Raw genomic sequence first — 15,000 nt, 5'->3', positions numbered from 1 at the left:
TCTTTTGAGTTTGATTCCATAATGTCATGCTTGGAGTTTTACAAAACTGAATGATATATGGAATTTAGAGTAATACATAATCATTTAAAAAACAAATACATGACAAAGTCAAACTGTTCCATTTTGAGTAAAGATCGTGACAGACGGTAAGCGATCCACGCACGCGTTACCGTTCGGATCAGCGGTGATGGCGCCGCGATCATTGTTGTTTTGTCCTCCTGCGTGGTGCGGGGAAAACAAAAGCTCACCACAATCCAGCTCTTGCCGCCCACGCGCGTGTGCACAAACGAGCACGCGCACGAAAGTTTCACGGGAGCGCGCCCGCTCGCCTCACCGCCACTCAACATCTCCGCACGTCCCAAATAATCGCCCGCCTCTCATTGAAAATTAATTACATAGGCGCGTCGGCCGTTTGCCGTCTGAAAGGACCCTAAGTCCTTCATGGTTCGTCAGTGATATTATTTAAATGTTTTTGTTGCAACAGAGGTCTTAATTCTAAAGTTTCTCCTCATCTGGACACTACTCCATGGAACATTAGTGAAACAAATTTGACCTTTTAACCTGATCCTGCCTTCCCCTCTCCTCACTAGCCATCCACCCTAAATAACCACACCCTCTCTGTTCTATGATAGGTGCAGCCCACTTCCTGATCAAGGAGCTGTCCAGTCACAACCTGGAGCTGGAGAGGAGCCGTCGTGTGGAGGGAGGGGGGCCAGCGGTGGATGTGTGGCCCTTCATCATCCTGTCTGATGACTCCTGTGTCATGTGGAACACAGTGGACCTTGATGCATGCAGGTACACACTCTCTCTCTCACTCCCTCTCACCCCATACTCAATGAGTGCGTTCGGAAATGCGCTCTAAAAATCTGCTCTGGTTTCAGAGGGCTCTGTTCTGATATCAGTTAATTTGCTCGGGTGGCGCAGTGGTAAAGTAGCTGCCCACCACCGTGGAGCCTGGGGGGTTCCGAATCCACGGTGGTGCATCAAGCTTTGTCGAGCATCTACACAAACGCAATTGACGGAGGTGCTACGTCCTCCCGGTGGGGGCTCCTCACTGGCAGGAGAGCCAGTAGGTTACAACAGCAGTAGACTGGAGGAGCCAGCCCTATCGAAGGTCTTGAAGGGCGGATCCAAAGCCTTGCGCTCGGTACCAGCGCCGCTTCCTATTGCTTCACCAATCTATGTCCCCGCCTCCCCCCCCCCCCCCCCCACGGCCTGTGCACGGAACACACACAAATTTAGAACGACGCCCGTCTGCACTCTGATTGGTTAGGAGATAACAAGGTTTAGAAACCACCGTTCCTGCAAGGTTCCCCCAGACTTTTTTTTCTTTTTAAAAAAAAAAAAGGCATGGGTTTCCGAGGCTACAACAGCAGTGACAACACACAGAAATGTGTGAAGGGAGGAAACAATTGGCATAACGACTAAATTGGGGAGAAAAAAAAGCTAAAAGTAAATGTAAAGAAATATATACTGTATATATATTCATTCAATTCACACCAAACGAGCTGCAACCATCACATTTGGCATGGACTTCCTCCTCCATTGATCAGAGGACACTCTAGGACAGCCTAGCTTTTCAGCACAATGCTCTGAAATGACGACATGACAAATGACGACACTCCAAACACTCTGAATTATCAGAGAGCACCTGGGGTGCACTCCAGCGCTAGAGCGTATTTCCGAACGGACCCAGAATTCTGTGAGACTGCTGAGTTCTCAATTGTATCAGTAGTACTAGTAGGACTGATACTATTTCTACTGTACTTACTGCTACTACTGCAACCAATATCACTAGTACTAGTACTACTATATACTACTGCTGTTACTACTCCAGTGCTAATGATAAAATGTTGTGTGTTTGGTAGTGGTCCAGTGGAGCGTACCGTGTCACTGAAGCAGGTTCTACAGCACATGGAGGCCTGTCCTGACCTGGCCCACTATGGGATCTGTGGCATCAGGAAGTGGAGCGGCCGAGGACTCTCAGGTCAGGGTTCATGAGGTTATTCTGGACGCTGGGGTGGAGCTGGAGGTTGGGGAGTCAGGAGCTGTACTGAACATAGTTCAAAGTGCAATGTGTATAAATGGAAACTGTTGCATGACGGTTTTAGGCCCCGACAATAGACGATCTACAAGCTGTGTGTGAGCTTTTAGATCGTCCATTTTGCAGATGATAATATGTCTTGACTTACCAGGTGAATGCTTCACAAGTTAAGTTTTTAAGTACAGTAAAATAATAAATATACATGACGCCTATCCAAATATAAACAATAATGATAAATATATAATGTGTGTCTCTGTACCTTCCGCCTGGACTCCCAGACACATACACACACACACACACACACACAAACGACAGCAAACGCTAAGTATGTCTTCTTATCGTGTGCAGGGAACAGAGGCAGGGAGTCGTTCTCCAGAGGTCACCTCCATGACTTTGTGCTGCTGAACGTGGACCTGAGTCAGAACATCCATTACGACCAGAACCGCTTCACGTGTCACGACGTAGACTTCAGCCTGAGAGCACACAGCGCTGGGCTGCTCCTCTGTCGCTTCAACGCCTTCAGTGTCATGAAGAAGCACATCGCTATAGGAGGATACAAGACCTTCATTATCAAGACCAAGGTATGTGGCTGGTCATCTGCCGGAACCATGTACTGATCACCAAATTGCCATACAGGATGTTTAGGCTTAAGAATCATAAATACACACACAGACAAACACATACACACTCACAAACAGTAAAATCCCCTGTTAATTTAACTCTGAGAGCAAATGTAACCAAGAACATTATTACAACACATGTCTTTATCCATTCAGCTGACAAAGACACATCGAAATAACCGAGGCAATTGCATTCCATCGTTGAAAGACAAAGACGTGTCCAGTAAACATTATAAGCAGTGAGGGTTTTAAGAAAATCACGCAGGACAAAACGTATTCCATCCCTTCATGCAACTTCTTCTGAGTGGTATTGCCTGCACTGTATGCAACAGAGTGGGGGAGTAGGAAGGAAGAGTATTTTTCTGACCTGTAGTCAAGCAGAATGATGGAGCCCTCTTTGTATGATCTTTATAATAAATTTGAAGAAGACACATCACATCATGTGAAGAATGTTACCATGTTAAAGTGAAGGCAGACAATGTTCAAATTCAATTTCAGCAAAAACATTACAGAATACAATCGTAATAAATAATTGCGATCTCAGTAACGAGCAACATAACCGTGATTATAATTTGTCCATTAAAAAGCCATCATACATAATGGAAGAGTCATGATGACATCTGGTTTCAGGGTCAGAATCTTTCTTGTCCGCAGGTCATAGTGATTTGGGATTACAAGAATTCACCAACAACTTGTACTATTTTATTTTACAAGTCACATAAGATTTATGAATTAGAACAGGATCTCTCAGTGCAAGAGACACAGCTGCTCCATTTTCCTCATAAACAAATTTTTCCAAATTCCAAGAAATGTGAAAACTTTTACAAACACATGTATATTCTTGAAGAAAACAAGTGAGGGCGATGTTGTAATTTTCTATGTACCATCCTGTGAAAAAAACATAGACATAAACTTTATATAACTTTGAATTAATTATAATGAATTCATTTGAATATTTATCATCTTATAATTCTTTCATTCCATCATTCTTAAGCAACTGATAGCTGAAATATGTTGATGTTTGATTGTCTTTAGCTGCTAATATTGTAACTTTGTATTGTTTTCACTTTTGCAGATACAATATACAATATACAATGAAATATTTTATGCCAATAAAGCTAAATTGAATTGAATTGAATTGACTGTTTGCTTAGATAACTTATTTAGATGTTGAATGTTCTCCAGATGACAGATGTTCCTACCTCCGTGGGGCCGTCACAGTACGTCTGTGCCCCCGACAGCAAGCATCTCTTTCTGGCCACACCTGCCCAGTTGCTCCTGGAGAAATACCTGCAGCACACCAGTTACAGGCTGTTTCCTCTCAGCACCAAGAAATACACTCACCCTGTACTGTCTGTAGACTGCTACCTCAACCTGGGACCTGAGGTTAGTACACACACACACACACACACACACACACACACACACACACACACACACACACACACACACACACACACACACACACACACACACACACACACACACACACACACACACACACACACACACACACACACACACACACACACACACACACACCCTGTACTGTCTGTAGACTGCTACCTCAACCTACCTGAATGCAGTATCTAGTACATGTCACGCACACACTCAAATAAGCATTCATGAACATACACATACTGTATACACAGCCAAAACAATAAGTGGACACACACACACCCACTCAATATGAACTATTGTATTGGTTGCTGTACAATTTAATACATACAATACATTTTCAATTATCTCACACTCATCCCATAAAATATCAATAATGTTGACTCCCTCCCTGTCCTCTCTTTGTAGGTGACTGTGTGCTTCGTGAGTTCGAGACCCCACTCTGTCAACATCAGCACCACAGGCCTGCTGTTCGGAGGCCTGCTCCTCTGTTTCTCTGACTTGTCTGTCACGCCAGGCTTCCTCAAACAGTTCACCTTCCTCAAAGGTACGCTAACACACCCAACTCATGCACACATACATACATACATACATACATACATACATACATACATACATACATACATACACACACACACAATGAGTTCATCCATAAGTTTGAGTAATGCATAACAAACAATGACTAAATAATTTTTGACATGGGGGCTGGTTATAGAGGAACTCAACCAAAGGATGTTGTCTGATGGGTGATGGGAGCTAGCTAGTTGACTGCTAGCCGGCATAGCACCCGGCGGTGTGCAGTGCATATAGCAAGGATATTATGTGATTGACTGTTAATTGCCGATGCCCCCCCCACCCCCTCCTCCCATCAGGAGCGACTCTGTGTGTGATCACTGCGGACCGCAGCTCCCTGCGGCAGACAGTGGGAAGACTGGAGCTCGAGGAGGAATGGAGGTTCAGGCTGAGCGACGAGTTTCAGACTGCCAACGCCAAGGAGGACCGGCCACTGTACTTCCTCACAGGGAAACACATCTGATCTGCAAACACACACACACACACATACGTACAGCAGCAAGACCCATGGCATCCATTTGATTCACATCAGGATGTATATACATGGTCACAGTCCATAGACTGCCAGCAGGACGTGAATGAGGAGTTACAGACTGACAACTCCCAGGACAGCCAAACTCACCTCTCCTCCTTCCAGCATCTTAACTTTTACAATCAATTTTTTTTGCCAAATATACAACATGCATAGACACATCATGTAGGTTACAGAGTGACATCCAGGGCTTGCACAACTTCACATCCGTAGGGACAGACGGCAGACTGTCGATGGTTCACAGACTTACCGTGCACAACTTATAGTGTTTGTGAAGCGTGTTCCAAACATGTGGAGCATGTTGCAGAAAGCTGATCTACCTAATTCAGGACCGATTTTTTTCATCTTCAGAGTGAGCCACGATTGGGAGCGGAACAGTGGTTACCAACACTCCAGCAAAGCATGGCTGAGAGATAGGAGAGGAGCTTTTCTAGAATAGCTTTGCAAATAAATAAAAACAAATACTGATCCCTTCGTACTGCTAGACCAAGCAAGACAGTTCTTTGGTACATTAGGCAGTGATGTGTACCATAAGTGTCCCCAGTGATGAATCATGAAGCAGAGTGATATACTGAATCCAAAGGTTTAAGGATTCAGGGAAAGAACCTTGAGGAACTCCCTTGGTGATGGGGAGAAAGGCTGACATAATGTTAACTATCATATCACACTGGAATCTTTCAGAGAAATGATTGTGAAACCATAAGCAACGGACATGGTCAATACCTAAAGAAGACAGGAGTGGTCAACTGTGTCAAAATCTATTTAGCTAAATCTATTAAAAGAGCAGCACAGTTTAGATTTTCTAATGATGTTCTTAATGATGACATATCATTAAGAGCACAGATTTAGTGCTATGCTTAGGCCTGTAGCCAGGCTGAGAGCTACACAGGGCTTGACTGTTTATTTTTGCACACTGTTTAGGAATGAAACTTGAGTTCAACCAGTCAATTTGAGTGTGAAACTCATCTTCAGCTTCTGCGTGAGGTCAGCAGTAAGGCTAAACACCCACATTTACACATACTGGATATAAATCCATTCCTTTGCATTTGGATTTAACCACACATTCTAATTTACTGTGTTGGTAATGACAGAAATATAGACATATACAGACGGTAATTGAAAAATAATTTAATTTCTCATACAGCATGCAGTCATTCATTCTTGTGGTTGTAGCAGGAATTCAACAGTATGTACCAGGACATTTTGTGACCAGAGATGAGATAAGTACTTCTGCATAATGTTCATGAGAGGAGAAGAACAAATAATACAAAATAATCCTCTGATGAGGAACTGCGTACCGTAAACACTTTTAAACCTCTCAACTCCTACAGAGATGCAGGCACAATAAGAGTTTCAACATTGCCGTTCTTCCTTTCTAACTCCTGGTCATATCTGGCGAAGGCACTAATTATCACAGTGGACACCCTTCTCTTGTCCACGTAGTGACACAAAACATACATTTGCAATAATACAATTCTTACAATATCAATCAGTCGATTAGAAGTAGAAGCTCTGATACCCATACTGTCAGTCTTATGAAGGACTACCTCCACTCTGAGGATTATTTTGGGGGGCTGGCAGGGGGAGTCTTGAGATACATGACATATCAGAGTGGACACATGGACACCAAATAGCTGCTGGCTGACAAATCAAGGACAGGGAGTCAGGTGACAAATATGAACCTTGGAGCACTGGTTCTCCACTTTAGGTCTCCACTTAAGGTCCACTCATAGGGATGAAACGTTAATACGTGTTCCAACATTGGTGGGCCTCCATGCTACTGCTTCTTGGTATTTAGTGAAGATAGTATTTATCACTGTGGATAATTTCCTTGCGTCCTCCTAGTGACACAAAACACATATTTGCAATACAATATCAGTCCGTTTTGAGTAGTATCAAGTAGGGATGTGGTTAATCAGACTAATCAGACACAAATATATTTAAAAAAAACACTTCTCCATTATTCGATTAATCGAAAAAGTAAAAGGGAATAATTAAAGTTGCAGCCCTACTAAAGATGTCTCACAAATGGAAGTACTGCACTCCAGCAGGTGGTGGTGAGGTCAGAAGCCACTTTTACCTCAGTTAATCTGTTACCCTCCAATATACTGTATTTCTGTCTAGTATTTCTTCATATAGGGAGCTACCAGTGTTTGAAGGTGTTGGAAGTGCTGGTTTATATCAAATATTTATTGCAATACTCCCCCTGGGCTTCTCCTTCACCCAAACAGAAAAAATACATCCTGCAGGAGGACACTTTGTCTTATTTTATATTTTGTACAGTTTCTTTGTGTACTGTTTTTGTATACCAAATGTTTTGAAAATATTCTTGTCAGAATAGTGTTATGTCACAAAAAGTACTAAAAGGCCACAATGTCCAAGAAAACTGTGCTTCTGAAACTATTTTTCTACCAGGATGTTTTTCTTTTTAAAATGCTGTTTTTAATGTTTGATATTGGTTGTGGTGACCGAGTACTGTACGCATCTGAATGTAGAAATGTACATAATGTATTAAATGGTTTTCTGGAATGATTTTCTGTGTTTTTGTTATCAATGTTTTCAAAGACTGGGCTTCACCATCATAAGTCATTGAAATCATTAGCTCAAGTCACTTGGCTCTCATATAAACTTATCAACTCAGTACAAAAAAAACAGCAAAGGAGGTGGAAATATTGTCAAGTCAGAAAAAAAAATGCAAGACTTTGACACAGATGTACATTTTTTACTTAAGCTAAGCCTGTTTTATTATTTTATACAGTACAGACTACAGCTGTGCACCCACAGCCACGGAGGCAATCAGAGGTATATGTGGGAGTATGCTCTCTTTTCTTTTTTTGACAAAGTGTTATACCAATTTGGTTTGCACATTCAACCTCGGGCCATGCAAGTCAAATACACAACTTGTAACAAATGGAATCTTTAAACAACAATGAATTGTAACAAGTACCAGCAGGCTCCTAAAAGTGCGATCAGTGAGTCTTCAGGCTAATCTAGATTGACACGTGTACGGATGAGTTCCCTGGATATAAAAAAATTGTCTGTAGGCTATAATCAAACAGTCTTCAGGGTTGGAATGCTGCAAGTAGAAGCGCATACTGATACACACTCTGATACACATACTATCAGTCTTATGAAGGACTGCCTCCACTCTGAGGATAATTTTTCTTTGAGGGGGTGGGGGGGGGGCGAGGGTCATGAGATACATGACATCAGAGTGGACACATGGACACCAAATAGCTGCTGGCTGACAAATTAAGGACAGGTGGCAAATGTGAACCTTGGAGAACTGGTTCTCAACTTGGGGTCCGGGGACCTTTCAAACTACTACAGGGATGAAGCGTTACTAAGCGTTCCAACATTGGGGACCTCCATGCTAATGCTTCTTGGTATTTGGCAAATGTAGTATTTAATTTATCACTGGATAATTTCCTTGCGTCCCGTAGTGACACAAAACATACATCTGCAATAAAAAACTATAATTACAGTATTCCTTAAGGGGTTTCCAGGGGGACTCAACTGAATGATTGATAGTTAGGAACCAAATGGATCCTTTCAAATCTGTAACCCTGAGAGTGTACAAATGGACCTTTATGGGTCCCTTGGGTTCACGTGTGTGTGCGTGTGTGTGTGTGTGTGTGTGTGTGTGTGTGTGTGTGTGTGTGTGTGTGTGTGTGTGTGTGTGTGTGTGTGTGTGTGTGTGTGTGTGTGTGTGTGTGTGTGTGTGTGTGTGTGTGTGTGTGTGTGTGTGTGTGTGTGTGTGTGTGTGGTAGGAGTGTGTTGTCTCTGAAGCAGTGTTTTGCCACCCTGGACCCTCTCAGGTTTCTACCAAGCACTCCATTCCCAGAACTCACAAAATACAAACTGTATATAGAGGTTCAGAGAAGAACCATCTTCAGAGTCACGTCAGGCACCATTCACTGCAACGTCGGTACTGCTACAAAGCTGAAATGAAATCCTATTTCAAGTTCATACGGAGTGGTCGACTTGGTGACCTGCACTGAAGAAATAAATACAGAATCTCATCCAGGGAAAGTTATAGAACCAAGACAGGTGGTCAGCTTGATTCCTTTAGAATTAGAAGTAACACAAATTGTATCTGGTCTTTAAGCATCGATGGAACAGGACTCTCACATGGATCATTGATAAAGCTTATGTCAGGTTCCCACAGCTTGACATCTGGGAATACGTTTGGAGGACATTTTATAGAAGCTGTGAAAGGAGGACAGTGGACAATGTGCCATGGAACAAAGAGCCAATCAAAGAGACAGGAGGGCAGAAAGTGAAGATGGCAACTTCAATGAATCCTGGACCTTGGTAATAAAAAAAACAACAGATACAGTATACAATATTACTTGTCTGTGTGTGTGTGTGTGTGTGTGTGTGTGTGTGTGTGTGTGTGTGTGTGTGTGTGTGTGTGTGTGTGTGTGTGTGTGTGTGTGTGTGTGTGTGTGTGTGTGTGTGTGTGTGTGTGTGTGTGTGTGTGTGTGTGTGTGTGTGTGTGTGTGTTTGTCTGTGTGTGTGTGTGTGTGTGTGTGTGTGTGTGTGTGTGTGTGTGTGTGTGTGTGTGTGTGTGTGTGTGTGTGTGTGTGTGTGTGTGTGTGTGTGTGTGTGTGTGTGTGTGTGTGTGTGTGTGTGTGTGTGTGTGTGTGTGTGTGTGTGTGTGTGTGTCTCCCCTGGCCCAGGGGGATTCCCTCTCAGCCTAGCACTAGCAGTATGCTTTGGTTTCCCACACGGGAGACCGGGGTTCAAATATCAGGTCTTACATGTTGTATGTATGTACAGTAGTGATAGAGAGTGATTGATTTATAGAGCTATATAAGTCTGTCCAGAAAAGAGGAAGTGAGTGTATGGGAGCTAAATAGAGTACGGATAAGTGGTTTTGTGTGGCTTCTAGGTGAGCCTGTTGCAGAAAGTAAAAATGCAATTAAATGTAACAGTTGTTTTAAATAGATAGTGATGCATTGAATGGATGCAACATACTGTACTATTGCATTTGATAGCCTTGGCTTCTGGCGTACAGTAGCTAGCCCGTGGTTTTGTCTGTGTAGCATACAGTATAATACCACCTGAAATGTTCTGGAAGGCAGCAGCTATGCCACCTCTGTTTATTCACATCTAAATTTCCAATCCCCTGTGTCTGCAGGAGCAATGCAACTTCTGTGTATTGGTGTGGAAAGAGGAGAGGAGAGTTTGGCTGTTGATGTGCCTCTCTTGGGTTGTGTGTTTCTCAGAAGTCACATGAGGACACGTTGTTTGTGTCCTCAAAACACTTCACTTATTATGATGATGTAACATGAAGATTTATCAAACCCTGTGCTCTTTCTAATGAACTGTGCATGAATCCAGTGGTTCTCAAAGTGGGGTCTGGGGAACCCCAGGGGGTCCTTGAGGAGGTTCCAGGGGGTCCCCAGTGAAATTAGTTCATATAGCATCAAAGTCTGTTTAACCCTTGCATTGTGTTAGAAACCTGCTGACACTTTTGGTGTTTTAACTCAGCCCAAAATACTCAAAAATGTATACATTTCTTTTTTTTCTCCCACACCTCATAGCTGACTTGTTATGCATTCATATCAATTTAAACACTATTTAAAATATTATTTTGGGTTAGGGTTAGGGTTTCATCTTTCAATATAGCTCGATCAATTGTAAAAAATAAATAAAAATAAAAATAATTCACTCATTACATTTCCTATCATGAAGACAATGGATAATGCTGTTATCTGGCTATAATAAACAAAATACAAAAATAAATGGCTTGTTTTTTAACTTAATATTATTAACAATAGTGACATCTGCAGTGTTACAGGTCAACATTTACCCATATACATTTATGTCAGGAAAGAAGGTATTTTTCATAAACCCAAACTTTATTTTGCTCCGCAAATTGAGGACAAGTTTCTCTCTCTCTCTCAAAGATATAAACATTGAATATTGACAATTTTCGGGGAATTGAGACACACTTCTCTGCCGGGTCATATTTGACAGACGTCACTTTTTCAGCTGTTTCTGAGGATATCCTGGAGCCTTGTTCCAATAAAGAAATGTAAAGGGTACTTGTTATCTATTTAAACTTGAAAACGGGTTCCTGGCACTAAACATTTTCAGATGGGAGTCCGCGGTCAGATACATATTCATTTGGGGGTTCTTGACATGAAAACCTTTGAGAAGCACTGCATTAATCAACAGTCATGTTTATGAATGTTGTCATCAACAGTTCTTACCTCCCCTGCATGGCCTCAAACCTACTGGCTTCAGATTATTAAAAACTTAGTTTCTCTGTTATGTAACTGTCACACGATGCAAGGGGCCACCATGCCAGGTGCCACCCCACCACCATGTCACTTCCTGTTCCCATTCAGGGCAGGGTTGGGAGGCAATGCCTTCTAAGGAAATCCAGGATGTTGTTGGGTATATTAGTTAGACATTGAAACGCACAACAGACTGAGAGCTGCTCAGGGCTTAACTGTTTATTTCTGCACACTATTGAGGAATGAAACTCGAGTTCATCCAGTCAATTTGATCCTTAGCCTGTGCATGAGGTCAGCAGTAAGGCTAAACACCACATCTACTGTATAAACATTCAATTCCTTTGAATTTAGATTCAAACGCATACATTATATGACATTAATTGTTACTTTACAGTATAAGGTAATTGAAAAATATTAACTTAATTTTTCATACAGTAGTCATTAATTCTTGTGAGTGCAGCAAGAATTCAACAGTATATGTTCCAGGACATTTAATGAGCAGAGATAAGTACTTACTGTATGCATAATGCTCATGAGACGAGGATAAGGCATCTTTATGGGTTCACTGACCTCAAGAAATAACTTGACATGTTTATGTAACATTTATGGTATTATATAACAACATAACAAGCAACAACATGCTTCTACCTCTCATGATAGTTGAAGTTGCTGTGTGTGTGTGTGTGTGTGTGTGTGTGTGTGTGTGTGTGTGTGTGTGTGTGTGTGTGTGTGTGTGTGTGTGTGCGTGTGCGTGTGTGTGCGTGTGTGTGTGTGTGTGCGTGTGTGCGTGTGTGTGTGTGTGTGTGTGTGTGTGTGTGTGTGTGTGTGTGAGGGTGGTCTATTTATACAGTAGGCGATGTGCCTGCTCTTTGAGGACACTGGGTGAACAGTCAGGCACTTTACTGAACAACAGAGCCAAGTAGGACGAGGCCTTCTCCAACTGTTTACAACATGAAGACTAGAGTGCATGGGGTTCTCATCTTAAACAAGCTGCGTGCTTAACTGAGTCTTCCAGTTTAGTAGACCTTGTATTGTGAATTTTGTACTTCCATGTGATTCTCATACTAAATAAAAGTACATCAATCAATCAATCAATCAGAGCTCACATAACAGATTGTCTTGCAGTCAACATAATTGAGAGAAAAAAACATGTGTATAATCATGTATTGCCTCAATTTGCCTGATTCTTACATGGTTGCACGGCACCAGAGCACAACTAATTATAAATCCCCCATAACCGCTTAAACCCCATATACTTAGTTCACTGGGGTTACTCAGGGTTCCATACTAGATCCTCCAGTTTCAGTATTTCCCTTTACACCAAATCTCTTCACCGAAAATAACAGATCTACAATCTCACAACGTATTGCGATGCGAAAACAGATCAGTTAATGTTCTCCCCAGAATAGGGGCACGAGTGTTCCTGTGGTTACGTGTTAAATGAGCCTTCTCTGTTGTGGAAAGCTAAGCTAATGAGATTTCCTAATGCTGTGGAATGTGTCCAAGTCAGTCAGAGTTCCAGTACAGGCTACACCACGCTGAGGGAGGGATCAGCACTTCATTCACTATGCCCAAAGCAGCCAGCCTTCTGATTGGTTCAGAGAGCCCATCCTCTTTGACAACTCCCCCGTCACCCTGGCAACGCCTTGAATGCATTCTTGACCCCTCGGGTTCCTGGGAGAGATCAGACCCCTGTCTCAGCAAACTGCGTCTCTCCCCCTCTCTCTCTCTCTCTGTCTCTCTCTGTTTCTCTCTGCCTCTGTCTCTCTGTCTCTCTCTCCCCCTCTCTCTCTGTCTCTCTGTGTCTCTCTCTCTCTCTGAGCCCCCCTCCCTTCATTGTCTCTCTCACACTTGTCACGAGGAAATACCGCAGAGTGCAGCATGAGGGCTGTATCAAATATCGACCTGCCCACTTGTTAACCACTTGTGTCAAAAATACACACACACATTAACATACATGCAGGGACGCAGAAGCATGCACAAACCAACTGTATAGTACATTATATATAGACCCACCCACATAAACAAACAGAGCACATGCTTGTACACATGCATGTGCCAAACACACACGTCAAATGACATTCCATTGACAAGGTGTTGTTATAAATAACAAATGCTCATAATTAACCACTGTCTGTAACCCCACTACTTTGTTGTACATCAAATAGCAATCTCTACATGCTCACAGCGCGTTGTGTTCGACCTATTATGTTTTTCAATTTCTAAGAAGAGAGACAAGATCAAAATAATATTTTTCCATTCCATCACTAACCAGTCTAGCAGAACAGACTGGTTAAAGTTGGTTGCATTTCCAAGAAACACAGAAGGATCAAATGAATTGGATAAACAGTCATGAACCTTTTCATTAAACTGACTTTCAGTATCCTCAGAAATACCATTTCTTTTTTCATTTAATATTTCTTTCTTAGTGTTTCTTCATCCAGGCCTATCATCCCTCTCTTTGTCCATTTGTTCTTTCTCCTGAGGAGGAGTTTCTTAGTTCCTAGAATCTCACCACACTTTGTTCCGTACAAGGCCCGTGTTTTGAAAGTGCGGTGCGTGTCTGTGCACATAATTGTGTGTACGTGTCTCTCTCTCTGTGTGTGTGTGTGTGTGTGTGTCTCTCTCTCTCTGTGTGTGTGTGTGTGTGTGTGTGTGTGTGTGTGTGTGTGTGTGTGTGTGTGTGTGTGTGTGTGTGTGTGTGTGTGTGTGTGTGTGTCTCTGTGACTATGTTAAGACACAATGAAACACACGCATGCATCGCACACACGCGCACGCGCGCACACACACACACACACACACACACACACACACACACACACACACACACACACACACACACACACACACACACACACACACACACACACACACACACACACACACACACACACACACACACACACACACACACACACACACACACACACTTTCCAATTTAGCTGCTTATTGCGCCTCCTTCCTGGAGAAACAAGATTCTACCTCCCCTGATGCAGTTACATCATGCATGTATAGAATGTGCATGTGTGCATGCCTGTGTGTTTGCATGTGTACTTGAAAGCAGGGTGATTTATGAATGTTTATGGTTGCATTTGAGTGTGCATGTGATTCTGCATGTATTGCTGAATTCCTACAATAACAAACAGGCTGTTTAAGTTCCCGCTCGGCTGTGTTTCCTTCTAGTTGCTGGCCAATGCCGGGGGTTACTTGGGGCAGCTCGTAGCTGGGACAGGGAACTGATGATGTCACAATGAGTGGAACTACAGAGCTGTTCTTAGAATTCTTTGGCTTGGATTTCTGGAAACAAAGTACAGTAGCTGCTGACCAAGGGCTAGGAACAACAAACAACATGGAATAAGATTACGCTTCATCTGATTAGATAAGATGTATAACTTTACTGCACTCTGTTGCTGCTACTACAAAAATGGATTGATTTTTTATTCAAAGTGTCTATGAGTGTCTAGTTTTAGTACACATATACTTTTAACCATTTTCAATCTGGCATCCCTATTTTGAGCATGTCATTATAGGCGAACATTTTCAACCTTTACAGTTTACACCCTCTCTCGAAGAAAGATATTCTTG

The 15,000-nt window shown here is 42.5% G+C and overlaps 1 protein-coding gene across 1 annotated transcript in view; it reads left to right on the top strand.

Moving 5' to 3' along the window:
- Nucleotides 1–5,413, top strand: part of greb1 (growth regulating estrogen receptor binding 1) — a 41,165-nt gene extending 35,752 nt beyond the window's left edge. The window contains 6 exon segments of the mRNA XM_080429519.1: nt 633–795; nt 1,869–1,987; nt 2,393–2,625; nt 3,850–4,050; nt 4,471–4,609; nt 4,935–5,413. Coding sequence (XP_080285645.1) covers nt 633–795; nt 1,869–1,987; nt 2,393–2,625; nt 3,850–4,050; nt 4,471–4,609; nt 4,935–5,098 — 1,019 coding nt within the window. The 3' untranslated portion in view covers nt 5,099–5,413.
- Nucleotides 5,414–15,000: the final 9,587 nt, after the last annotated feature.

Source organism: Gymnoscopelus braueri (assembly GCF_963280865.1).
Source record: "Gymnoscopelus braueri genome assembly, chromosome: 1".
In the NCBI taxonomy this organism is placed as follows: Eukaryota; Metazoa; Chordata; class Actinopteri; order Myctophiformes; family Myctophidae; genus Gymnoscopelus; species Gymnoscopelus braueri.
This window is presented reverse-complemented; position numbering and strand designations above follow the sequence as displayed.